This window comes from Xyrauchen texanus, chromosome 4 (genome assembly GCF_025860055.1).
Source record: "Xyrauchen texanus isolate HMW12.3.18 chromosome 4, RBS_HiC_50CHRs, whole genome shotgun sequence".
NCBI classification, from domain to species: Eukaryota; Metazoa; Chordata; class Actinopteri; order Cypriniformes; family Catostomidae; genus Xyrauchen; species Xyrauchen texanus.
The window spans coordinates 22,708,242-22,735,764 of NC_068279.1; the positions used below are offsets into that span (position 1 = coordinate 22,708,242).

General features: G+C 38.7%; 2 protein-coding genes across 5 annotated transcripts in view; one reads left to right on the forward strand and one right to left on the reverse strand.

Annotated features, from left to right (window-relative positions):
* Window positions 1-20,364, forward strand: fkbp15a (FKBP prolyl isomerase family member 15a). Of its 3 annotated transcripts, none has more exons than XM_052125357.1 (25): window positions 1-202; window positions 3,330-3,436; window positions 3,588-3,666; window positions 3,754-3,823; window positions 5,117-5,191; window positions 5,278-5,376; window positions 7,110-7,259; window positions 8,084-8,152; window positions 8,265-8,408; window positions 8,516-8,646; window positions 8,873-8,921; window positions 9,014-9,133; window positions 9,607-9,697; window positions 9,793-9,869; window positions 14,753-14,801; window positions 14,931-15,037; window positions 15,138-15,236; window positions 15,316-15,410; window positions 15,851-15,947; window positions 16,045-16,216; window positions 16,797-16,933; window positions 17,782-17,934; window positions 19,772-19,837; window positions 19,914-20,022; window positions 20,218-20,364. In XM_052125357.1, exons 1-24 carry the CDS (start codon window positions 138-140, stop codon window positions 19,998-20,000), a joined length of 2,388 nt encoding a protein of 795 aa, XP_051981317.1. In that variant the 5' UTR covers window positions 1-137; the 3' UTR covers window positions 20,001-20,022; window positions 20,218-20,364. The 3 variants fall into 3 exon arrangements, with proteins under 3 accessions (XP_051981317.1, XP_051981318.1, XP_051981319.1); XM_052125358.1 differs by having other exon boundaries at window positions 15,851-15,941; XM_052125359.1 differs by lacking the exon at window positions 1-202 and adding an exon at window positions 1,310-1,426.
* Window positions 20,359-27,523, reverse strand: part of LOC127642914 (E3 ubiquitin-protein ligase LRSAM1-like) — a 27,778-nt gene continuing 20,613 nt past the window's right edge. For both annotated transcript variants that reach the window (XM_052125361.1, XM_052125360.1), the window contains exons 21-25: window positions 24,722-24,820; window positions 24,493-24,624; window positions 24,307-24,376; window positions 23,966-24,126; window positions 20,359-22,264 (exon numbers count right to left, since the gene is read on the reverse strand). In XM_052125361.1, coding sequence (XP_051981321.1) covers window positions 22,142-22,264; window positions 23,966-24,126; window positions 24,307-24,376; window positions 24,493-24,624; window positions 24,722-24,820 — 585 coding nt within the window. In that variant the 3' untranslated portion in view covers window positions 20,359-22,141. The remainder of the gene's footprint in view (window positions 22,265-23,965; window positions 24,127-24,306; window positions 24,377-24,492; window positions 24,625-24,721; window positions 24,821-27,523) is intronic.

Sequence of the window (27,523 nt, forward strand, 5' to 3'; positions counted from 1 at the left end):
TGTCTGCGCTGATCACGGTACGTTAAAATTGTCTGTAAGCATATCCTCAAACTCATGAGGCCGCTCTGTCTCTGAGTTTGGTCTACAGGTACCAGTGCTTGGAACACATTTGTGTGTGACAATCAGACGTCTAGAGGATGGAAAACATTAAAGATATTATTCCTGATTATTATGATGGAGACTGTCTGTGCCCTAAAAGTGGGTAAGTGTTATACTTTTGTTTTATGTTATTTACTAATTAACAAACACTTGTAATGAGTTTATTTGATCGCTGAGTTATTTGATGATTGCTTTTAACCACATCTGCTCTGGCTACACACTCACTATCTATTTAAAGGGTAACTAAACCCTAAAACAACTTTTTTTAGTTAATGATCTGTAAGCATGGGGCTTTATTAGTACTGGTCATTGATTCAAGTAATTTTTTTGACATTTGTGTATAAAGTGTTTTAATTCTACAATATATGGTGTAAAAACGTCTGAGTGCTGCCCTCTTCAGGTTGAACGGTGGCTACTGCAGTTGCATTTTCCTATTGGCTGTTTGCGGTACTTCGTGACGTAAGCGGTGACAGCTGACGTAAGCAGGTTCCAGCTCACCATGTCAGATTCATGTTACATGTCGTCTTGCGACCGTGTGAGGAATAGGCCTAATAATAACTTTGAATTGTCGTTTTGGCGTAATTTGTCTATTTAAGCGCAGATGAATAGTCTCAATATAACAGATTGTAGTCATAAGAGATATAGACATGAAGAATTTGTAGTTTTTATTTAGGAAATCCTACTATAGGATTACTATATTAAATACATTTTTAATATATTAAATACATCATAATATATATATATGATTAAATATGTCTATTTAAAAATATTATGTATTTGTATTGAGAATTTTTTCTGAAAAAATTCTCAATACATAATATTTTTAAATTGTTTGATGAAATGAGTGTAGATCTAAACATAGGTAATAGATACAGAGGTTGAAGTTTTAAACTCAGATCCAAAGGGACTCAGTTTAACTTAACTTGTTAAGTTGGGCTGAATGTTCAGACATAACTTAATTTAACAGATTTGTAAATAAATTATTTATAACTTATTTGCCCTTTTACTTGTTGAAAACACGTGTGAAAACATACGCAGTGATAAATAAGACTGAATTGTTCAACATTTGGTGAGACTCCTCCTACAGTAATTTCATTCACATGTGATTACAGTACATTTAGTTTGGGATGGTACACATCTTGTTTGGTGACCCACTGAAGCTGAATCTATCCCAGCACAAAGAACAAGAAAAGGGGAGACATCTGAGAAAGAAGAATTATTTTTTTCTCTCATTTTTGAGGCTTCTTAGCCTGTTCCTCAGTGACAGAAGGCTGGCGGCCATGTCAGCTGTATGGGACACTGACTATCTGTGGAGGGAGGTCCAAGGGTTGGTGCAAATGTGTCTTCTTTGATGTTGATTTATTCATAGATGCTTGACTGGACTCTGCTCTCCTTTAATTGGATTGCAAATGTCAAAGGTTCTGATCTCATATCTGGAGGGGAAAAAAAGATCCATGCTGGGGCATTGATTCTTGGTCTTAGGAGAATTCAACATGTATTTATGTGCATATCATATTTAATGTAACTGCTTATTTTAATGGTTTAGGTTTGTGTAAGGCAAATAATATTATAAGTGTCTTAAAATGTATTTAAGTTTTACTTAAAATGTTAAGGTATTTTGTTATACCTTGTTGACAGCTTGTGTTCGACTGGCTGTGTGTGTGTGACTATTTAATTGATGACAATTGAGAGAGACTCCTTTTAAAACTTAAAAAATTCTCAAAGCCAGGCACGGATTTAGAAAGCAGAGACCCTGGTCACAAACTCTTGGAGGGTCCCCCCTCCCAGAAATTTTCAGAAATATGTTCGTGGAGACAGACATCTGATAGCTCACCCTTTTTATGTCCTTTATTTTACAAAAGCACAAGGTTTTGTTTTTATTGTGAGTGTACACAAATAAAAGTAGACCCTTTATAGTCTCTAATGGTGTCTTACACTTATCTGTATGCCCAAAAATGACGGAAAATGTTATGATGTTTCCGCTGTAATGACAAAAAAAATCCAGCGGGAGGATTCGGCGGAAGGTTCTAAAAATATTAAAAACAACAAAGCGATACTTCTCTGCAGTGAACTGATGGAAAAATATGAAAGATATAGGCTACTTTAAAAATATTATGTGAAATATTACGTGAAAGTACCCTGAACTAGAGAATGACTCCCACATATTATGCATTGATAAGCCTAGACCACATATCTGGTCATAAAAATGAGAAGTCAACATTAATACAACAACGTTACATGATTTAAAAAGCAATTTATCATACAGGGACAGAGGGGTGGTGAAATGTGGGTGCTGGACTCTAGCTAAATCAGAAAAAATATTTATTTAGGTGGGTCTGTGCACGCAGATTCGTAAGGCTTCGGCGCCGATCCGGGCATCTATAATAATCAGGGTTTTTAATAAGGGGAAAAGTAATAGATAGACCTACATTTTGAGACTGTCAAACTGGTAATGTACGTTAACCTACCGTCACTGCCGGGTCTCTGCCACCTTCAGCGGCTTCCGAAGCGCCTGCTTTGGTTTTGGTCTCAAGCGGAGTTGGAGACTGTAGTGGTGGGGGGGGGCACTTGAACTGGTGTCTGTCACTCCAGCCGGGCTATGGTTCTCTGTCTTGTCATGCTGGTGCTGATGCTCAGGTTCATCTGAAATAGCAAGGCTGGATGTTGTGCTAAACTCCTCTTTGCTAGCGTCACCGCATCATCCTTCTCCCTTTTAGCTTTCTGTTTTGTGGCTCCACTGCTCCACCATTTTTTATCCATGTTGTTTGTTTTTTCGATGTCCTCAATTCTCTTTTTCTCACACTATCTTTTACCGCCGGTCTTGCGGTAACCTAACTCATTGTCATCATCAGACACAGCTGACACAGCCAAAGAATTTATCATGATACTTTTTTGTGTGCAAATACATTATTGTTAACACACATACACACAGTTAGTGGGGTCTTGGAGGCCCCCTACAGGTCAGAAGCCCCCGGGCACTGGCCCAATCGGCCCAGTGGTAAATCCGGCCTTGCCTGTATGGATAGTTTTCAAGAGGATGGTAAACTCAAATATTTTAATGCATTTGATAAATTTTTCTACTTTTAAAGAGCATTAGAATTTAAAATGGTTATGATTTATTCCAGTTAGTTTGGAATGGGGCCAGCATGCTTTTCATTTAAATATTTAATTGGCTAAGGTGATATCTATAAGTAAAGATACAAAGTGTGTTCATACTTGTGTTCCTATAGTGCAAAGCTGTCCTCTCTCTTTGGTCTGGACCAGGCAGAGAGTCAGGGAAATGAGTCCTTCCAATTCACTGCCCCCAAACAGCCAAAAAAGACCTGCACCACATTAGGTAGGTTGCCGGGAAGATAAAGCCTTTTGGCTCCATTTAATGTTTTCCAATAATTTGTCTGAATTATTTGTAATATGCATATGCATATAAGAGCGTGTTCACTTAATGCTATGTAAAGTATGGTTTAATAAATGTATGCTTTTGCTTTAAGGTCCACCTGCTCAGAAAACCACCCTTCCTCCATGCGCTCCAGCTGTGCTTTTTGCCACACCTGTCCATGTGTTTATCTTGTTAGTAAAAATATGACAATTTAGGAACATCTCTAATACTTAATATTAATCCACACATTTCTTAACTGAGCTTTGGTTTTCCACCAGTTTGAATGGACAATATGTGAAGCGAGGCAAGATGGGAGCTGCTGTTTTAGGGAACCATGTGACCAAAGAGGTAAGAGAAGTTGATAGAATTATAATTATCATTCAACACGTATACACTGACCTAAAGGATTATTAGGAACACCATACTAATACTGTGTTTGAGCCCCTTTCGCCTTCAGAACTGCCTTAATTCTACGTGGCATTGATTCAACAAGGTGCTGAAAGCATTCTTTAGAAATGTTGGCCCATATTGATAGGATAGCATCTTGCAGTTGATGGAGATTTGTGGGATGCACATCCAGGGCACGAAGCTCCCGTTCCACCACATCCCAAAGATGCTCTATTGGGTTGAGATCTGGTGACTGTGGGGGCCATTTTAGTACAGTGAACTCATTGTCATGTTCAAGAAACCAATTTGAAATGATTCGAGCTTTGTGACATGGTGCATTATCCTGCTGGAAGTAGCCATCAGAGGATGGGTACATGGTGGCCATAAAGGGATAAACATGGTCAGAAACAATGCTCAGGTAGGCCGTGGCATATAAACGATGCCCAATTGGCACTAAGGGGCCTAAAGTGTGCCAAGAAAACATCCCCCACACCATTACACCACCACCACCAGCCTGCACAGTGGTAACAAGGCATGATGGATCCATGTTCTCATTCTGTTTACGCCAAATTCTGACTCTACCATCTGAATGTCTCAACAGAAATCGAGGCAACATTTTTCCAGTCTTCAACTGTCCAATTTTGGTGAGCTCTTGCAAATTGTAGCCTCTTTTTCCTATTTGTAGTGGAGATGAGTGGTACCTGGTGGGGTCTTCTGCTGTTGTAGCCCATCCTCCTTAAGGTTGTGCGTGTTGTGGCTTCACAAATGCTTTGCTGCATTCCTCGGTTGTAACGAGTGGTTATTTCAGGCATAGTTGCTCTTCTATCAGCTTGAATCAGTCGGCCCATTCTCCTCTGACCTCTAGTATCAACAATGCATTTTCGCCCACAGGACTACCGCATACTGGATGTTTTTCCCTTTTCACACCATTCTTTGTAAACCCTAGAAATGGTTGTGCGTGAAAATCCCAGTAACTGAGCAGAATGTGAAATACTCAGACCGGCCCGTCTGGCACCATCAACCATGCCACGCTCAAAATTGCTTAAATCACCTTTCTTTCCCATTCTGACATTCAGTTTGGAGTTCAGGAGATTGTCTTGACCAGGACCACACCCCTAAATGCATTGAAGCAACTGCCATGTGATTGGTTGATTAGATAATTGCATTAATGAGAAATTGAACAGGTGTTCCTAATAATCCTTTAGGTGAGTGTATATGCAAACTGCATTTGATGATTTATCTCTGTATCTACAGTACAAGATTCTGCTGTATGGCAGTAAGCAAAAGCAGATCACTACAGCTAGAATTCATCGTGGATTTGTCCTCACAGTGAGCTCTATTCTATTCTATTCTATTCTATCTTGTTTTGCCATGTTCTAGATAGAATCTGATAAGCTCTTTATACTCGTTCACAGGTTCAGCCCTTTAACTATGTCACTTTCTATGATGATCAGCAACAGAACTGGTCTCTGATGTTTGACTCAGAAAAGTCCAGGTCTGAATTCTGTAAGGAGGTAACTTGTTTGAGTTGAAGAGAAAATTACTAATGGTTTTGTAATAAAACAATTGTTTCTTTAAGAGTGCCTCTTATTTACTTTAAAGTTCCATAGTTCTACAAAGTTCAAGGAAAACCATTTTAAACTTTCCTGTAAAAGATTGGTCATGTAATATTTATATTCTACACTACGTGCACAATTATTAGGCAAGTGAGTATTCTGATCTTATCATTATTTCCATGCAAATTTTCCAAGTCCAAACCATATAAACTTGAATGCTTATTGGATTCAATCATCTTCAGGTGATATATATTTGTGTAATGAGTGAGGGTGTGGCGAAAGTGACTAACACCTTATATCAAGGTGTGCATAATTATTAGGCAGTTTCATTACCTCAGGTAAAATGGGCCAAAAAAGAGATTTAACTGGTTCTGAAAAGTCAAATGTTGTAAAATGCCTTTCAGACGGATGTAACGCTCTTGAAATAGCTAAACTATTTACATGTATCCTCCGGACAATCAAGCCTTTTGTTGCAAATAGTCAACTGGGGCGCAATAAACGTATGGAGAAGAAAAGGTGCAAATTAACTGCAAAAGGCTTGAGAATAATTAAATGTGAAGCTACCAGGAACCCATTATCCTCCAAAGCTACCATCTTTCAGAACTGTAACCTACCTGGAGTGTCAAGAAGTACAAGTTGTCAAGTGCTCAGAGACATGGCCAAGGACAAGAAGGCTGAAACACGACCACCCCGAATAAGATTCACAAGTGGAAGCATCATGTATTTCTTTGCCCAATCTTGGAGGTTTATGGACTGATGAAATGAGGGACACTTGATGGACCAGATGGTTGGGCCCATGGCTGGATCACTAATGGACACAGGGCACCACTTCGAGTCAGGTGCCAGCAAGGTGGAGGAGAGGTACTGGTATGGGCTGCTATCATAACGGATGAGGTAGTTGGACCTTGAGTTGAAGATGGACTGAAACTTAACTCCCAAACCTACTGCCAGTTTCTGGAAGTTACTTTCTTCAAGCAGTGGTACAGGAAGAAGTCCTCAGCATTCAAGAAGGCCATGATCTTTATGGAGGACAATGCTCCATCACATGCATCCAAGTACTCCACTGCCCAAATAATGACTTGGCCCCCTTCCTCACCTGACTTAAATCCTATTGAGAACTTGTGGGCACTTCTCATAAGTGAGATTTACAGTGAGGGAAGACAATACACCTCTTTAAACAGCATTTGGGAGGTTGTGGTTGCTGCTTCAGTGAAGGTTGATCATGAACGGACTCCATGGATGAAAGGCTCATGGCAGTTATTGAAAAGAAGGGTGCTATATAGGTCACTGAATATTGTTGAAAGGCCAAAAATGTTGTTTCATTGTCATTTTGTGTTACTTATTTGTTGCACTTACTCTAAAAATTGAGAATATAGCATTAAGTTTGGAGAAATTATTTTTGTAATTTAGTTGCCTGATAATTGTGCACACACACACATATATATATATATATATATGTGATATATCTCCCCTGAAAAAGACAACTCACTTTTCCTTTGTTAAACATTCAGGTTTGAGATTCAAAAACATTTTGGATTGACTGAGAGCATTGTGTTTTTCAACAATCAAATGAATCCTGAGGAATAAAATGTACCTAATAATTGTGCACGCAGTGTAAAACTCACTTTTACAATTTGATAATACCTACTAATTACATATGAATCATACAACACCGAGTCTGTTTCGGTTAGGTGTGCATAGCCAGATGGAACAGTGAGTCTTTAGCAGACTCTCTGGTCACTCAAGACCTGGTTCATGGAGAGGGTCCAGCTATTGATGTTGGGGACACAGTGGAAGTGGCCTTTACTGGATGGCTTTTTCAGAACCATTCTCTAAGACAGGTGTGACCATTTTCATCTCTTTATAATTCTGATCATATTATAGCATATGCAGCTGTATTATGTATCACAAATCTAGCTTTTTTCCCCTTTATTTTGTGTTGATGTGCATTTTATTGCATGGTACAGTATGGTGGTGTTTTTTTTATTTAAAATTCATAATTTACTCACTCTCGTGCCATCCCAGATGTGTATGACATTCATTCTTCTGCAGATCACAAAGAAGTGTATTTTTCATCTCCCTTTCACATTCACATTCTTCTTCTTTTGTTTTTGGGGATTCACATTCTTTATGCATTGTGCCACCTACTGGACAGGGAGTAGAATTTATAGTAAAAAGGTCTAAAATATTGAGTTTCTCACTCACACCTATTATATAACTTCTGAAGATATATATATAATCAGTGGAGTCTTATGGATTACTTTTTTATGCCTCCTTTATGAGGTTTGTGGGACATTGTGAGGACCTAGATAACTGTGATATTCTGCCAAAAATCTTTGTTTGTGTTCAGCAGAAGAAAGAAAGCCATACATATCTGGGATGGCATGAGGGTTGGTAAATGATGAGAATTTTCATTTTGGGGTGAACTATCCCTTTAAGCAAATAAACCTCCTTGATTTTTTTTTTCTTAATATGTATTTGTAGTTCACATGTTGCACAGTGCACATCCATGGTGATTACTCGCTGCTCAATATATGTTATGCCCCCATTGAACTAATCAATTCACTGGCATTTAAAAGGGCTCCCTGGCTCTCTCCTGGGCATATTTGCTGTGTAGCTCAATATCTTAAAATGTGAAAAATTAGTGTCTCTGTCTGTTTTTCAGATATTCGATTCCAATCTTGGGAAAGAAAAGCTGCAGCGAGTAAAGCTTGGAGCAGGCAAAGCTCTAAAGGTGAGCAGCTCTTGGTGACTTTATGTGGTTAAATATGTTGTGGTGGTTTGTGGGAGCTTGTCTGTTCTGTCTGCTGTTGTGCCATTGTGAGTAAGGTTGGCTTTTCTTACAGGGATGGGAAGAGGGGATGCTTGGTATGCAGAAAGGAGGTCGGCGTCTCCTCATGGTACCTCCTAGCATGGGTTATGGATCAAAAGGTATCCCTAATTGTGTGCCACCCACCAGCACTCTGGTCTTTGATGTAGGGATCTGTCGGGTAAGGAACTGACTGTGTAAAATAATGTAATATATCTAAACATATCTCTAATCTCTTTCCCTTTCACTCTTTTTTTTTTTTTTATCCCTTTATATATCTACATGAAGGTAAAATTCTCCAAAGACCGACACAGTGGGAAATTAGTTTACTCCTTTAGTTCATCTCCAGGCCCCAGTCCAGACACTCTTACTGAAGAGCTCACCACCCATTTGGTCACAACTGACACAAATACGTTGGGGTGTGTACAGCCCATGCATTTTGTATTCATTTAATCCATTGTTTATGCTTAGATTGACTTAAGCATAATAATCTCCAATTGCTGAAGAGGTAAACAAAGATCTAATCACATATTTAAAGGTAAAAGTAACAATGGAAATTTGCGATAAGGTGGCTTTAATTAAGTGGGTCTATATCTACACATAAGTAAGATGATTCTTATGAACTTATTGATCATGTGTATTTAGAGACCAAACTCCTAAGGGGAAGGTGGAATCTATAAGTGAATGCCTAAAGGTGAGTAATATTATTTCATTAGAAGAACTAGAAACAGACTCCATGTGCCAGAAGAGGCTGAAATGTATCTTTTTACTTACTCTCGATTGTAGTGTCCAGGCACAATCAAAGCCGAGCTAATATCACGTATTGCCAAGATGGGTCAACCCATGCTTCCATTTCTCGCTGGGGCCATTCCAGCTCAGTCTGACCGCAGGGACTCAGAAACAGAGGTGAAGAGTGCACATACTGCCTTGCTGAGAAGACCAGCATTGATGGCCACCAGCATTTATTGTATTTTGGATGCTGGTGTCCCCACTAGGCTTCTAAACTAGTTTAATCTGCAAGACGTCCATAATCAACAAACATAACCTGAAATATCATACTGGTTGACAAGCTAAGTGTTTTTTTTTCTTCTTCTTTTTCTTGTGAACAGCATCCATTTGCTAGACTAGCACTAAACCAGTACTAAGCAGCATAAGCCAGCATGGTAATTCATACTGGTCTACATTGGTTTATGCTGCTTAGTACTGGTTTAGTGCTAGTCTAGCTAATGGAACAGCATAGCTATCAAACATCAAACATAGTACATAGCACATCAAACATCAAACATAGTACATACAAATGCCATTTACATTCTCTGATTTGTTTACTGAATTGTTTATTATATTAAGTAAAAGCAAACCATAAACCCCACTCTGCACAGGATGCCATTGATTCTGGACGGATTTATGATTCTTATCTTTCTCATTCACCCTCCCCAAAACCTGTCCAAATGTCCTGCAGTCCTCCATCTTGTAGGTGTAAAAAAAAAATCACAAACACCACCTACCACTATTCCTTATATTAGAGCTGACCTTTCCTTTCTCTCATGTACTGGGCTTTGTTGTAGTGTCATGCCAGAAACAGGAAGGAGTGGATGCAGCCATACCACTACAACCTGAGACCAACACTACTCACAGCTTCAAGGTTAGATCCAAGATTACAAGGTTGTGTTTTACAACTGTACTGCCTGCATAATTGAGTTATGACCAAAACCACATCTTTTAGACAATAATCTGTGTGACAGACAGGTTTGGTTCAGCTATGCTTAGATGCAGAGAAAATGACAGTATGTCATTTTAAATAAATAAATCAAAACCTTGAAGCCATTTTCTCAGTTTCAGTGTTGTGTAGTTTTAATTAATTTGCATTTGTAGGGCAAGAGTTAGAGTTAGAGGGGGTAGAGATTATAAAGACTTCAGAAGCTTGCATTTCAATGTCAACCAACAGTGTTTATGCAAGTATTTTATATACTTTTATAATATAAAACTGTTTAAATACATTAAATATTATATTATGGGGAATTAATAAATTCACAATGGGACCATCTCTTCAGACACTACTACACTACTGGATGGACCCACATACTATCGCACTCTTGATCTTCTCATTAGTAAGGGTTTGAACATTTCATCCAATCTTATATGGATGTAGCACTATCCGACCCTTTCTGTATTTTCTTTGATATATAGATTTCTCCTGCCAGTGAAGTTAGATCTGTTTCTGTCAAAAAGAGGCACATAAATGAGAATACAAGTGTGCAATTTATGAAGGTTACATCTATTACACCAAGTATATTCGCAAACTGTGTTTATGTTCTTTTCGATGAATTTTGCTCAAACGTTAAAAATACTATTGATGGCATTGCTCCAGTAAAGGTCAGGATGCTTATTGGACTGCGTAAAGCACCTTGGAGAAACAAAACAGCAGTTCAAATCATGAAAAGAAAATGCAGGAAAGCAGAATGAATGTGGCAGAAAACAAAACTTGAAGTCCATTATAGCATCTAAAATGACAGCCATCATGCTTTCAATATGGAAACAGGCACAGCTAGATACTTTCTTCTCAAACATTATAAACAGCAACATAAACAACATCCATACTTTTTTCGCTACTGTAGAGAGATTGACTAATCCCAACACAGTTTCCCTGTGAAATACTCTCTGACAGCAAAGATGTTTTCATGAAGATATGACATACCCATATAAGATATACCCACATGTTGCGCTTTTCCAAAGTCCCTAAAACCTGCAGATGTTAAGACCCTTCTAAAAAAGAACATTCTGAATAAATCAATTTTGAACAACTACAGACCAATTTCAAATTTTCCTTTCATAGGAAAGATCCTTGAAAATGTTGTTTTCAATCAGCTGAATATATTCTTAAACAAATGGCTACTTGGAATACTACCAGTCTGTGCATCATAGCACAGAGACAGAGCTCAAAGTTACTTAATGATATTCGGCTAAACTAGAGCTTAGTGCTGCTTTTGACACTGTTGACCACAACATTCTCATAGACAGACTGAAAAACTGGTTGGGACTCTCTGGGATAGTCCTCAGCTGGTTCAGGCCATATCTAGAAGTGAGGGGTTACTATGTGAACTTGGGTAACTATGAATCTGAGTGGACATCCATGACAAGTGGAGTCCCACAAGGCTCAATTCTTGCACCGCTCCTGTTCAACAATGCTTCTACTAGGCCAAATTATGAAAAATAACCAAATAGCGTACCACAGCTATGCAGATGACACCCAGATCTACGTACCTAGCCCTATCGCCAAATGACCCCATTGACGCACTGTGCCTGTGCATTGACTAAATTTACAGTTGGATGCTCTGAAACTTCCTTCAGTTAAACAAAGACAAGACAGAAGTCATTGTATTTGGCAACAAAAGCATAATTCCAAAGTGAACACATACATTGACTACAGGGGTCTAAGTCAGGAATCTTGGTGTCATTTTGGAGTCAGACCTTAGTTTCAGTAGTCACATCAAAGCAATAACTAAATCAGACTACTATCATCAAAAAAATATAGCAGAATGAGATTTTTAGTATCCAGTATAAACTTGTTCATGCGTTCATCACCAGTAGTGTGGAATACTGCAACGAACTTCACACCTAACAGACCTCTCAGATCATTAGGATCAAGTCAGTTAGAAATACAGAGGGTTCAGTCAAAACAAGGTGAGACGGCGTTAAGAAATTATGCCACCCACAGCTGGAACAAGCTTCCAGAAGAGGTCAGGTGTGGTCCAACAGTAGCCACATTCAAATCCAGACTGAAAACGCATGTGTTCAGCTGTGCATTTTTTTCACTGAGCACTGTGCTGCAGTCACTGATTGCACTGCATAATGTTATTTCTGTATTCTTTTTCTGTTTTATTCATTTTTAATAATTTTTACTTTTTAAAATTTATTTCATTTCTTTTTAGTCTTATTTTCTAAATGATTTTTTTTCATATATCTTGTATTTTCTTTATAATTTTTTGTCATTTTGCCATTGTGTATGAAATGTGCTATAGAAGTAAACTTGCCTTGTCTTGCCTATTCAAACCCCTTCATTTTCTTCATATTTTGTTATGTTGTAGCCTTATGCTAAAATAAATTAATTTATATTTTCACATCAATCTACACTCCATAGCCCATAATGACATAGCAAAAACCATATTTTTGATTACTTGAGATGTTTCTACACTTTGATTGGAGTACACACTTGTCTATGTAAGGTCTTGCAGCTGAAAATGCATATCAGAGCAAAACCCAAGCCAAATAATCTGCCTGCAGAGCTCAGAGACGGGATTGTGTCAAGGCACAGATCTGGTGAAATATACAAAAAATATTTGGCTGCATTGAAGGTTCCCAAGAGCACAGTGACCTCCATAATTCTTAAATGGAAGAAGTTTGGAACAACCAGGACTCTTCCTAGAGCTGGCTGCCCAGCCAAACTGAGTAATTGTGGGAGAAAGGCCTTGGTAAGAGAGGTGGCCAAGAACCTGATGGTTACTCTGCTTGAGCTCCAGAGATCATGGGTGGGGATGGGAGAAACTTGCAGAAGGACAACCATCCCTGCAACACTCCACTAATCTAGGCTTTTTGGCAAGTGGTCAAACAGAAGCCTTTCCTCAGTGCAAGACACATGAAAGCCCACTTAGAATTTGCAAAAACAAAAAGCATCTAAAGGATGTGAGAAACAAGATTATCTGGTCTGATGAAATGAAGATTGAACTGTTTGGCCTCAATTCCAAGCATCATATCTGGAGGAAACCAGGTACATCAGCTTCAACACACTAGGGGACTGGGTTTTAGACCATTGCTATTCTCCTTTCCGGGATGGCTACAAATCCTTCCCCCACCCACCATTTGGAAAATCAGACCACTCTTCTGTTCTGCTTCTGCCCGTTTACAGGCAGAAACTGAAACCGCAAGCACCCACCCTCAGAACGATCCAGTGCTGGTCGGACCAATCAGACTCTATGCTACAAGACTGTTTTGATCACGCGGACTGGGAGATGTTCCGGTTCGCCTCTGATGACGACATTGAGGTTTACGCTAATAGCGTAACGTGTTTTATCAGGAAGTGCGTAGAGGACGTTGTTCCGACCAAAACAATTCGTATCTACCCCAACCAGAAACCATGAGTTAACAGCGATCTTCGCACGGCACTTAATGCGCGGACCTCCGCTTTTAATTCCGGGAACGCGGAGGAGCATAAACAAGCCAGTTATGCCCTCCGTAAAACTATCAGAGCAGCCAAACACCATTACAGGCTCAAAATTGAAGGACAGTTCAACACCACCTACTCTAGAAGAATGTGGCAAAGCATTAACATCATCACGGACTACAAAGAGAATAAAATCTCAGCTGTGAACACTGCTGCCTCTCTCCCAGATGAGCTTAATACATTTTATGCTCGTTTAGAGGAAAATAACACTGCCCTGGCGGAGCGAGCACTCACGGCTGACACGACAGAGGTTGGTTCACTCTCAGTCTTTGTTGCGGATGTAACCCGATCCTTCCGACGGGTGAACATCCATAAAGCCGAGGGTCCAGATGGCATCCCGGGCCACGTCATCAGAGCGTGCGTGAACCAACCGGCTGGTGCTTTTACGGAACATTTTCAACCAGTCCCTCTCCTTGTCTGTAGTCCCACATGCTTATAAACATCCACCATTGTGCCTGTACAAAAGCAATCAAAAATCACTTGCTTAAATGACTGGCATCCTGTTGCTCTGATCCCCATCATCAGCAAATGCTTTGAGAGGCTCAGAAATTACATCTGCTCTGTGATGCCCAGCTCACTAGACCCATTGCAGTTTGCCTACCGCAACAATCACTCCACTGATGATGCCATTGCATCTACACTACACACTGCTCTCTCCCATCTGGAAAAAAGGAACATATGTGAGAAGGCTGTTTGTAGAACACAGCTCAACATTCAACTCCATAGTGCCCTCCAAGCTTGATGTGAAACTCTGGGCTCTGGGCTTAAACAGCTCACTGTGCAGCTGGATCCTGGACTTACTGTCAGGCAGACGTCAGGTGGTTAGAATGGGCAGCAACATCTCATCACTGACTCTCAACACTGGAGCACCGCTGGGCTATGTTCTCAGCCCACTCCTGTATTCCCTGTACACACATGACTGTGTGGCAACACATAGCTCCAATGTCATCATTAAGTTGGCTGACGATACGACGGTGGTTTTGATTTTTTATTTTAATACATTTGCTAAGTTATCAAAAATCAGTTTTTTGCTTTGTCGTTATGGGGTATGGAGTGTAGATTGATGTGAATTATTTGTATTTCTTTTACGAATTTTAGCATAAGGCTGCAACATAACAAAATGGGAATAAAAATGAAGGAGGTCTGAATACTTTCTGAATGCACTGTGTGTGTGTGTGTGTGTGTGTGTATGTGTAGTATATGTGTATATATATATATATATATATATATATATATATATAGATAGATAGATAGATAGATAGATGACGTTTTAACACTTTAATAATAGTCCTTATTTTTCATCACAGCTAAATCCATTTACCTCAATCTACACATCCCAGCATGTTCCGTACCAAAGTAAGTTCTGTCGTGAGCCCAAAACAACTCTCATACCTACATATCACTTTTGCACATGCAATATATGCTTGATCATGTTGTCACTGCACTACCCCTTTCACTATCATAACTGTTGTTTTTTCTTAACAGCGCCTGATATCACAGCATACTTGATGTCTGACTCTCGCCAACAAAACACAGAAATTCTGCTTGCTATTGAGAAAGTGGCATGCAGAGTGGACCAACTGACGTGCAAGGTTTGTTTGTGAATGTGTGATGTGTACTGCACAATTTATTGGTTCTTCTGTTTATCAAAATGTAAATGTCAGAAGCTCAGATTCGTTTCATTGTTTTCAGGTGGATGAGTTGTATAAAGAGGGCTGCTTTTCTTTCGGACTCTCCTCTGTGACCTTAGAAACAAACGTGATCCTGCACAACATTCAGAGAATCATACAGGTATGGATTTAACAAGGACATTTTATTGTATCAAGGTGTCATTTTAAAGGCTCTTTATTTAAGTGTTTTATCCTGTTAGGAAAGTATGTGTCTGAAGAAGGATGTTCTGGAGAAAAGTTCTCAGTTAGAGGATCAAAACCACAAAATTGGGGAGCTAATTGAACAGAATCAGAGGTGTGTTTAACAATCAGCTCTGTTTTTGCTCCTCTGTCCTATATGAACACAGATTCATTTAATTTATCTTGATCTAATAAATATAATATACCATTTCTGAACAGAATAGTGGGGATCTGATCTTATAATGACTTTTGTTTAGTAAACCAGGTAAACCTTTACTCACTACCAGTCTGTGACTTTACTGTGTGTGTTTGTGCGCGCGTTTTTGCTCCTCTGTCCTATATGAACACAATTCATTTAATTTATCTTGATCTAATAAATATTATATACCATTTCTGAACAGATTAGTAGGGATCTGATCTTATAATGACTTTTGTTTAGTAAACCAGGTAAACCTTTACTCACTACCAGTCTGTGACTTTACTGTGTGTGTGTGTGTGTGTGTGTGTGTGTGTGTGTGTGTGTGTGTGTGTGTGCGTGTGTGCACGCGCGTATAGGGAGCAGAGCAGTCAGATGTTTTATCAGAGGAGTGAAGCTCTACAGCGCAGCACTAAGCACAACCAGACTCGTCCTCTTCAGACTGAACAGGTGAAGGTACAACACACACATGGGCTTGATAAAAATGCTATGTTGGCTTTTAATTGGTTTCTAAGTGGCCTTTCTCTTGTTCTTTTCTCTCTCTGTCTCTCAGGCTCATTTAGTTGGAGAATTACCATCCTCCATCACACAAGCATGTGAGTCGCAGCAGGAGGTGGTTAATCTCCAGCAGAGGGTGACAGCACTTCAGACTGAACTCAGTGCAGCGCTGAATGACAACTACAAGCACTGTGCTCAGATCAGCCTTCTGGAGGCCCATGTGGAAGGTTTTCCTAGCATTTACATTTACATTTATGCATTCGGAAGACGCTTTTATCCAAAGCGACTTACAGTGCAGTTATTACAGGGACAATCCCCCCGGAGCAACCTGGAGTTAAGTGCCTTGCTCAAGGACACAATGGTGGTGGCCGTGGGGTTAGAACCTGTGACCTTCTGATTAACCTGTGCTTTAGCCACTACGCCACCACCACTCCATTTATTAGTGGCATGTAACTTTTTGGAAGTGTGACATATTACACTCCCTATCAAACTGTTTAAACATTATTTTGCTCATTCTTTTTATTATGCACACAGTTTTTCTGACCTCATATTAATTGGGAGATTACATTTAATTATTTAAAACTTTCAGAATTCATTCACACCATAGAACCATTTACTGTAAACTGAATTTGCAAAGTCAAAAAGTCTATTAAAAATGGAGAAAAACTTAAAAGAAATGGTGACGAGTCACATCACTTAAAAAGCGCACACTACCTTTTATATTCATATGAATTGTAACCTAAAATGTTGATTAAATTATAAAGCTTATGGACATATTCTGCATCAACTACCCATGTGTGTTTTTAGAGTTTCTAAAGAAGGAAGAACAGTCTGAGCAGCAGTGGAAAGCGGAGAAACAGAAGTGCAAAAAGATGGAACTGATCATACAAAACATGGATGACGAGATACAAGATCTGAAAGCTCAAAAGGAGAATCTGGATCAGGTTTGTTTGTGCATAAACATAAGTGTTTGAGATTTAAAGGGATAGTTGACCCAAGAATGAAAATTATCTAATCATTTACTCACCCTCATGCCATCCCAGATGTGTATGACTTTCCTTCTTCTGCAAACACAATTTAAGTTTTTATAAGAATATCTCAGCTTTGGAGGTCCATGCAATGCAAGTAAATGGTCCAAAAATGACATTAAGGCAGCCTAATAACAATACATAATACTCAAGTGGTTTAATCCATGTTTCTGAAGCAATCCAATTGGGTTTGAGGGAGAACAGACCAAAATATATATTTTTCACTATAAATCTTGACATCAGCAGTCTCCTGATTACACTTTCTAGCACCATCGAGCGCTCTGCGCATGCATCAAGAACTAGGAATTGTAATCAAGTTTGAAATAATGATCATGTCTAGAGACTGTAATGGCAATATGTACAGGGAAAAAGGAGTTGTATTTTGTTCTCATTCAAAACTGACTGAATCACATCAGAGGACATGGATTAAACCACTGGAGTCTTATGAATTACTTGTATGCTGCCTTTATGTGCTTTTTGGAACTTTTGAAGTTCTGGTCACTATTCACTTTCATTGTATTGACCTACGGAGCTGAAATGTTCTTCTAAACAACATAATTTGAGTTCTGCAGAAGAAAGTAAGTCATACACATCTGGGTGAGTATTTTTAGAGAATTTTAATTTTTTGGGGAACTATTTTTTTTTTTAAATTAATTATTGTATACAGAAGTTGCTACTTGTGTCTACTACAATTTAATAAAAACCCATAACCAGATACATTTTATTGCAATGTAACCTCTAAGTGTCATTGTATTTTGTGTCAGATCCTGTCAGACAGGAAGAGGAAGTGGCAGGTAGAACAGGAGCGCATGTTGTTGGAGCTGGAAGAACAGTACAGGAGTAGTCAGCAGGAGATCCTGCGGCTCCTCATGCAACTCAGAAAAGCCAGAGACACCACTGAACCAAACATTAAGCAGGTGTGTATGAGGACTGTCTGTACCTTTTAAGATTTCATTTGAAATTAACTCACTAACACTCTCTTTTTCCTGATGCGCGTGTTCAGCTGCAAGAAGAGCTTGAGTCATAATTGAAAGAGAAGTGTGATGTTTTACTGGCAGAGCAGAGGGTAAAGTTTGAGGGAACAATTGCTCAGCTGCAAGAACAGGTGGAGAAAGATTGTACTCCAAAATTATAATGCTAAAATAGGAAATGTCCAGACAGACATTGAAAAGAGGACAGTACACAAAGTGTGTTGTGAATTATACATTAGATGTCGTCAAATTAAATATTTTATGTAGAGGTGAAGTGTGTCATTTCTGCGCCACCAAACAGAATGGCAAAAATAATTTATGCAGGAGCACACAGAGGCCATGTATTATTATTTTTCTGTCTATAATTCAGTAATATTTCCTTTTTTTTTTTTTGTTATCGTGAAAAAAAAAGCAATACAGAAAAATAATAATGCATTGCCTCTGTGTGCTTTTGTATCAGACTTTTATATACACTCACCTAAAGGATTATTAGGAACACCTGTTCAATTTCTCATTAATGCAATTATCTAATCAACCAATCACATGGCAGTTGCTTCAATGCATTTAGGGGTGTGGTCCTGGTCAAGACAACCCCCTGAACTCCAAACTGAATGTCAGAATGGGAAAGAAATGTGATTTAAGCAATTTTGAGCGTGGCATGGTTGTTGGTGCCAGACGGGCCGGTCTGAGTATTTCACAATCTGCTCAGTTACTGGGATTTTCACGCACAACCATTTCTAGGGTTTACAAAGAATGGTGTGAAAAGGGAAAAACATCCAGTATGTGGCAGTCCTGTGGGCGAAAATTCCTTGTTGATGCTAGAGGTCAGAGGAGAATGGGCCGACTGATTCAAGCTGATAGAAGAGCAACTTTGCCTGAAATAACCACTCGTTACAACCGAGGTATGCAGCAAAGCATTTGTGAAGCCACAACACGCACAACCTTGAGGCGGATGGGCTACAACAGCAGAAGACCCCACCGGGTACCACTCATCTCCACTTCAAATAGGAAAAAGAGGCTACAATTTGCAAGAGCTCACCAAAATTGGACAGTTGAAGACTGGAAAAATGTTGCCTGGTCTGACGAGTCTCGATTTCTGTTGAGACATTCAGATGGTAGAGTCAGAATTTGGCGTAAACAGAATGAGAACATGGATCCATCATACCTTGTTACCACTGTGCAGGCTGGTGGTGGTGGTGTAATGGTGTGGGGGATGTTTTCTTGGCACACTTTAGGCCCCTTAGTGCCAATTGGGCATCGTTTAAATGACACGGCCTACCTGAGCATTGTTTCTGACCATGTCCATCCCTTTATGGCCACCATGTACCCATCCTCTGATGGCTACTTCCAGCAGGATAATGCACCATGTCACAAAGCTCAAATCATTTCAAATTGGTTTCTTGAACATGACAATGAGTTCACTGTACTAAAATGGCCCCCAGTCACCAGATCTCAACCCAATAGAGCATCTTTGGGATGTGGTGGAACGGGAGCTTCGTGCCCTGGATGTGCATCCCACAAATCTCCATCAACTGCAAGATGCTATCCTATCAATATGGGCCAACATTTCTAAAGAATGCTTTCAGCACCTTGTTGAATCAATGCCACGTAGAATTAAGGCAGTTCTGAAGGCGAAAGGGGCTCAAACACAGTATTAGTATGGTGTTCCTAATAATCCTTTAGGTGAGTGTATAATTTATGCCACACACTTCACTTTCATCTTACATGCAACATGCATGTTCTCTTTTCACTCTCCCATTTCCCTTAATTTCCATCATTTTAGTTTGAGGATCTAAAAACGGCATCACCAAATGAGAAACAGCATCTTGAGACACATTTGTCTATGGAGGTGAGATCCGAGTTATTTTGCATTTGGCTTATGCCATTTAAAGTGTAAAGCTGAAACTGTGTTTGTTTATGTGCAGGTAAAGCGAGTCTTGAATGGAATGTTCCGTTCTCTCAGGACAAGAGTTTCATATGCAGGAGTCTTACACTGGACGCAAAGTACTTGAGGTTCTTCTCAACACCATCAAGGTAATGTCCAACCAATCAGATCAAGGAAGACTATACAAAGCACACTACAAGTGATGATTAATTAGATAAAGGGTAGAATGTGTCACAGTGGTGTATGACCAGTCATTTAAAAGCAAGCACCCCAATTTAATCTCTCAATTACAAGACTAATAATCCAATCTCGTTATCTTACTGACTTCTGTTTTTCTTTTGCAGAGTGTCACAATGCAACTCCTCTCAGAACCCTGGGAGCTTGAATCAGACATAGATGAAGTTATGTTAGAGGAAGAGTATCTATCTACTGAAGAAGGGGTTTCAACTGGAGGGAATGCAGAAGGGAAAAAATGAAAAAGAAAAATAGGCTAAACGTTAGAGCAAAGCATTCTGCTGAATATAAACTGAATGCACACTGTAGAGAGTAAGCACTCTTTGAAATCGTAAGTATTGGAATAGTGGGCACAATAGTTTTAAAACTTGGGTTTCACAACAGTTGTCAAATAGATTGCTGATCTTTGTTCAGTTTGTTGCAATGAAAGAAAACAGTGCTTGTATTTTTGGCTTGGGCAAACTGTAAGGCTAAAAATAACTAACTTTGATGGCCAATATTGATTAATCCATTATGTAAATAGTGCAAGGCAGGCACAAGTAAATGGAAGAAGAAAAAAAGATAACATAATTGTTAAATATGTAATAACAGACAGAATGTAACTTTTATATATATGCATGTGTATGTGTGTGTACAAGGGAGTTCTTTAAAAAATTGTCACTATGACACATTGTCTAGCAGGTTTATTTTCCTGTAGTCTGACAGCAGTGATAACCCATATATTCTTACAAATGAACAGACAGTACTAGATCTGGTGGGTTGGGTAGAAATATGAACTATTATGAATATGTGAATAACACAGGGAAACATGTAATGGTTACACAAATTATTTTACATTGAGCTTCAATCTTACTTTGGGGGTCACAAGGAGGTGTGTGTATTATCAAATAACCATAACATCTACCAGTTCCTAGAAAGACAATACAAAGGTTATACTAACCCCTGCTACTAAAATTTAAAAGCCCTTTTTTTTGGTACATAAACTACCATGAACACAAGATAGTACAATCTACTTAAAAATTCAAAAATGCTATTTTTTTCTTAAATGAGAGGTGCAATTAGAGCTGTACTGCAAGTACATGAAGGAAACTGTCTGGTCCATAAAGAATAACTGTATTGCACCCAAGCACACATTAACAGTTAGGGATGTGATTTTCATGCTGATAAATACTATTTCAAGATCATTCCATGACATGTATTATTGCTTTATTTACAGACATGTGGGCAGATTGAGTTATTTTTTGTTCTATAAAGAAGTGACTTGAGAAGCAGACTTGCACATAAGAGTGCTTGGATGAAAAAAGATACGGAGTACACACAAGTGATGTAAAAAGAGGGCGTTTGTGTAATACTTTTCACTGAATATGGTCACCGAAGTCACTGAGGCCGGACAGTTGACACGACGTATAAAAGATGGAAAGTGCTTTTGTTAGGTTAAGTCCTTGGAGTAATAGATTGTTTAGTGCCTTCAGAAAGATTTTACTTTCTATCTAATACTTCCTGTTCTGCCAAGTAAAAACAAATGGGGCTTTACCCAATCCAGTAAGAGACTCTAGAAGTCTGTTCTCTATAACATTAAAATAAAGTATATAGATACTTTCTGATGCCGCTGTAGGGAAATGGTGGAGATTAGTCATTTTGAACCATGCAAACACTTGAATAACTTGATAGTGTGAAGGGAAGTGTTTGGCTAGAGATTTAGCTCTACTAGAACATGCAGCTAATTAAATGCAGTGGGAAAATGAGTAGACATTAAATAGAAAAGGCACAAGTGCTTCGACTTAAGCAGGTACGTGTATATAAAATGCATGATCAACATGGCATATTTTTATATCAGCATATATCTTCCTAAGTTTAAATCAGGAATACTGGATAAGTTCCTCTAGTTGTAGTTGGAGAATATGATAAAATTCATTAACTTTTAAAGTGCTTGAAGGTTCACACATTGCAATTTCATGCAGCAAATGGGAGAAAGGTACAACATCAATGAATGAGTTATAGACCATTGAAGGACATTGTGAAAGCTCTGCTGCTTCAGCCGTGGTAAAGGCGGACACGTTGAGATATACAATCACGACACAAAGGACAGGACTGCAGGGCATTGCTGCAGGTCTGGCAACAGCACACATGCCCACATGGCAGGAAGATCATCTGTGCCTACACAGAGATGGAGAGAAAAAATTGTTACATAACTCAATGCTTTTTTTTCTACAGCTGCTTGAATGATAAAATAACACTTTCAAGATTCATTACAAATCCTGTCTATGAAAGTATTTCGTTTGAGAGGTAAAACACCAGTACCTTTCTCTGAAAATATTAAAAGGTAACTAATTAGTTAAGTGTGTGCTCTGAGTCTTAAAGAGAAAGTTCACACAAAACTTTTATTATGGGCCCAATTTTAAGAGAGCTAGAGCAAGTGGGTTTGGGGAAATCGACTGCACAATGTGCTAATGGTTCACATGCAGTTTAAGTAAAAGGTTTTTGCAGTGCATGTGTCCTATTATATATGTTATTTCCTGTCAAGCAACAGTGATATATATATATATATAAAGACAGCACATTCACAAGTTGGCAGTGTAAATGGACTTTATACAATGAATTAGAAGAATAAAAATATGTACTTGTGTTCTTTTGTGCATTAACGGCATCCTAGTTGAATGTCAGCCATATTTCTAGGACTGTGACACACTCCTTTTATATGCTCAGAAAATGTTATTCTTGTCAGGATTTGAAAGTATGCTCCATTAAATTATAGGGAATGTATTATATTAGGCACAATTTTCATCTTCTGACACAAGTCATGGCTAGTATCAATAGTGATTGTATCAGCACACACTTGATTTTGAACAATGAAATGTATTTTTTAGAAACTGAAAAAATTAAACCAAATTTTTTCTAAATTCAATTTACACTTAAAACGAAACTAAAATCCAATCAAAATAACCAAATATATATATATAAAAAAAAGCAAATCCAAATATTTTACCCTCTTCAACTTTGCAATTACTTAAAAATCACTCTGCGACAACAGGTGGAAAAATACCAACACAAATTAGACCTTAATTACAATTGTAAATATAGACATAATAATTGAAAAATAAACCATGACCTTTAGGTAGTTTAACACAAATCTATAAAACTTTTGTTGCATAAGATGGCTATACAACTCATAATTTGATGTTCTACTATATTTTCAGAGTTTGGACATTAACTTTATTACCACCTGCTGTTGGAATCTCCAAACTGCAAATATATTAACTGTATTTAGACACTGGACTGAAAACATTTTTGAAACGTTTGAGTATAATGACCTATTTCTCAAGAAAATAGCAAAGTGTGCTTTGCGCCAAATCATTAATACATAAAACACCCAGAGTTTGCATGCATACACCCACAGAGAGCGCAAACACTCCCACCCATGACCACTTGCACTTAGCCTGTCACGAAAATTGGATAAGACTTGCACGTAGTTCGGCGCTTCGCGCACTCACGAAAATAGAGCCCATAGTTCACTCATTCTCATGTCATTCCAAACCTGTATGACTTTCTTCTGTGGAACACAAAATTAGATATTAGGCAGAATGCTAGCCTCAGTCATCATTCCATTTTTTTTCCCAATTTCTTCTGTAAAATTAAAGTGAATGGTGACTGAGGCTAACATTTTGCCTAACATCTCTTTTTGTGCATATGGGTTGGGAAAAACATAAGGATGAGTAAATGATAATAGAATTTTTATTTTTGGAAGAACTATCCCTTTAACATCTTCGTGTGTGGCGGAGCCTAGAACCACATTGTGAAGTGAATCTTGGGTTCCAAAGAAATACTAGTAAAGTTTTGAAATGTTGGAGAAGGCTATACCTCATGTTCCATGCACACCACACATTCGGAGCTGCTGGGTCCATTAAGATTGGGGGATGAGGGGGTGACAGGGGTGAGTGGAGGAGTGAGATGCTGCTGTAGTGGGGCGCTAGGAGTAGACGGACCAGTTTCCTGTACCTCTATGGCTGCTTTGGGGAATGCTGAAGTGACAAACATGTTATGATTTCCCCAATCACAAATGAATAAAATAGATTTAAACACCACAAATTACACTATTTTTAATTTATAGCAAATTGCTTTACTGAACATTGAGCAGGAGTCACAATGTCGCCTAATCATAAAATTCCATGTCTTCAAGAGGAGAAAATGTAGGTTCTTACGATCAGACAGAGTGCGTTCCCTGGCCCAGTGGAGAAGAGCTTTCTGAACACCAACCTCATTGATTCCAAGCTGAAATCAAAATGAAAGTTAAAGAAAAAATAATTGTATGAACATAAGCAGTAGAAACAGTGCAGCACTACTTCAAAACATCTAAAGGTCAATCTAAACATTGGGAGAAGATGGACCTTGCTGAGGTCTTTGCTGGTCATGTGACGCAAGGCCTCAGCAGTTATTCTGTGGTGAGCAATGACTGGCAGATAGTGTTGAGCAGAGAGCTTGCAGAGCAAATTTCCAATTTCCCTATCCACAGCTGCCTCCTGAGAAGAGAAGAGAGGACAGTAGAGTTTAACTTATATTGGCCTCAAACACAGGAACTCTACGCCTGTAGAAGTATAACTTGGGAGCAGCTCGGACCTGCATACGCAGAGACAGCGGTTTGGCATCCAGGAGTCTTTGGTATTGGATCATCCAGTAGTTTTGCTGATTGGATTCACTCTTCTGCTCCATCTCCATCTGAAGAGCAGAGAAACAATTCAAAATATAGCTGCAAGCAGCAATGCGGATTCCTCCTCAAAATGGCAAATCATTTAAAATTGATCAGTAGATGGTTGGGGATAAACCCTCCCAATTAAGGAATTCAAAAAAACATGTCTTCGTCTGATTCCTAAACAAAACATTTTCAATGTACAGGAAAATCCATACCGGACCTTATGGATCCTTGAGGCTTTTTTGTTCCCAATGAGAAATGCGGCATGTACACCAAGTTTCAGAAGAATTGGACAAATGGGGTGGATATTATATCATTTTGAAAAAAAAATTTGGGGCGTGGCCTGTAGCGCCACCTATGGGCAAATGTTGGTCATTCTTGGTTTGTGGGTTCCTGTTGGCCTGTAGTATAAATGTACAAAATTAGAAAATATTTGACCAGAAAATGGGACTTTTGGAGTGGCCTGTAGCGCCCCTAGGGGCTGAATGTGGGCCTTTCTTGGTTTGTGGGTTCCTGTCGGCCTGTAGAATCAATACACCAAATTAGAAAATGTTTGACCAGAAAATGGGATTTTTTGGAATTACCTGTAGCGCCCCCAATGGCGAATGTTGGCCATTCGTGGTTTGTGGGTTCCTGTTGGCATGTAGTATCAGTGTACCAAATTAGAACATTTTTGACCAGAAAATGGGAATTTTGGCATGGCCTGTAGCGCCCCTAGGGGTGAATGTTGTCCATTCTTGGTTTGTGGGTTCCTGTCTGCCTGTAGTATCAATGTACCAAATTAAAAAAAATTTGACCAGAAAACGGGAATTTTGGTGTGGCCTTTAAGCCCCCTAGTGGCGAATGTCGGCCATTCTTGGTTTGTGGGTTCCTGTTGGCCTGTAGTACCATTGTACCAAATTAGAACATTTTAGACCAGAAAATGGGAATTTCGACATGGCCTGTAGCGCCCCTAGGGGCTGAATGTCGGCCATTCTTTATGCAGTACTTCAGAGTGATGTCATCTTGAAGCATGTTAGGTTTGAAAAACCATCAGTCAAAATTACATTTGATTTATTGACAGGTATATATTGTTAAAATTTGGACATTTACATAAACACGCCCCTTTCAGACATTTTGTATCACATTCATTTTTCCTAAGTAAGGTTTTCAAGGATGTCCATTCTACAAATGTGTACCAAATTTCAAGTCAATTGGAGCTACGGTTCAGGAGAAGAAGAGTATTTTTAGGTTTTCGCAAATTTTCAACGTACGGGAAAATCCATCATGGTGAAAGTTATGGGTCCTTAAGGCTTTTTTGTTCCCCATGAGGAATGAGGCATGTACACCAAGTTTCAGAATATTTAGACAAATGGCGTGGAAATTGTATCACTTTGAATGAAAAATCACTTTGAAAATCTCTACTTTCACTTTCACTTCTCTTTTTTTCTGTTTTTTTTTTGTGTGATTTACATAAGCATATCACAAGCAATTTTATTTGAAAGACTATCTAGGCACATAATAACACTGTATAGCTGTGACTGTTTATAACTATTTCAAAATGTAGCCTACAAGCTCACACTTTAAATGGTCAGTGCTTTGATTTTTAAATCATTAAAATAGCAACAGATCCAGTGAAAAAAATGGAGTGATTGTGTTTACATGCCATTCAAAAACGTGGCATTTTACAAGGTAAGAGAGAAATAAAAAAAAACTTAAAATAATACCATTTGTACTTCTCAATTACTTGGGAATGTCTATGTTCAGGACGAAGGCTAAATTGTTACTGTCTCTTTAAGAGGCTTTTATCGCATGATACGACACTTAAGGCACAGTTCAGTTTAATCTTTTGAGAACTGAGAAGTATCATTATTTTCGTTTTGTGCCATGCTTGTTGCATTTGTATTCATTGTGAGATGATAAAATACAGACTGCGTGAATGGTTGATTTTGTTCACTTGAATTTTGTGACGCGTTTCAGAAAAATAATCGCGAAGACAGAGACTGAGCACCCTGTTTATTTATTTTACAAAAGCACAAGGTTTTGTTGTTATTGTAAGTGTACACAAATAAAAGTACACATTTCATAGTTCAGTAATGATGTCTTGCATGTTTCTGTATGGGCAAAAATGACGCAGTATTTTGTTTAAGTTGTTTCCGCTGTTTCGAGAGAAAAATATAGCAGGACGTCATCTGGAATAATGCCAGAATAAAATATAATTATTCCAGATTTCTTTCTCAACTGTTTGTTCACTTGAGACATAACAGACTCCTCAATATATCATGTATTTTGACACTCTGTTGTATGAAATTGTCCGTTCAGACGCAAGCAGCAGCGAAAGACATCGGAGTGCGTGAGTTAGACGCGACGCTGCTCGCTGTGTCACACAAACAGCTCGCAAAACATGTATTTGAGTTGTTTTGACATTTGTTGAGTTGAATAGTGTAAAATCGCTTGAATGTTCAAACAGGCAAACATTGTATACAACCGACAAACCTTCATGATGATGCGAGCAAAAATGATCTCACCTCGCGGTTTGCGTGTTGTCAGAGACAATTAAACAACATCATTCTCGGAAGTTTTGATACGTTAGGATTGATCAGCCCATCCCTACTTTCTTTAGACATATGTTTCATGTTTGTGTAAGTTTTTGTGACGTGTTTCAGAAAGATATTCGCTTAGACAAAGAGCACACGGTTTATTTTCTTTATTTTACAACAAATAAAAGTACAACTTTCATAGTTTGTGAC

Bases quoted from the DNA above. Each gene is read 5' to 3' on its own strand.
- fkbp15a (XM_052125357.1), top strand. From the start codon at position 138: ATGGAAAACATTAAAGATATTATTCCTGATTATTATGATGGAGACTGT. The intron at 203-3,329 runs GTAAGTGTTATA...GTGTTCCTATAG, and splicing joins TGTCTGTGCCCTAAAAGTGG to TGCAAAGCTGTCCTCTCTCT. The intron at 15,237-15,315 runs GTATGGATTTAA...TTATCCTGTTAG, and splicing joins ACATTCAGAGAATCATACAG to GAAAGTATGTGTCTGAAGAA.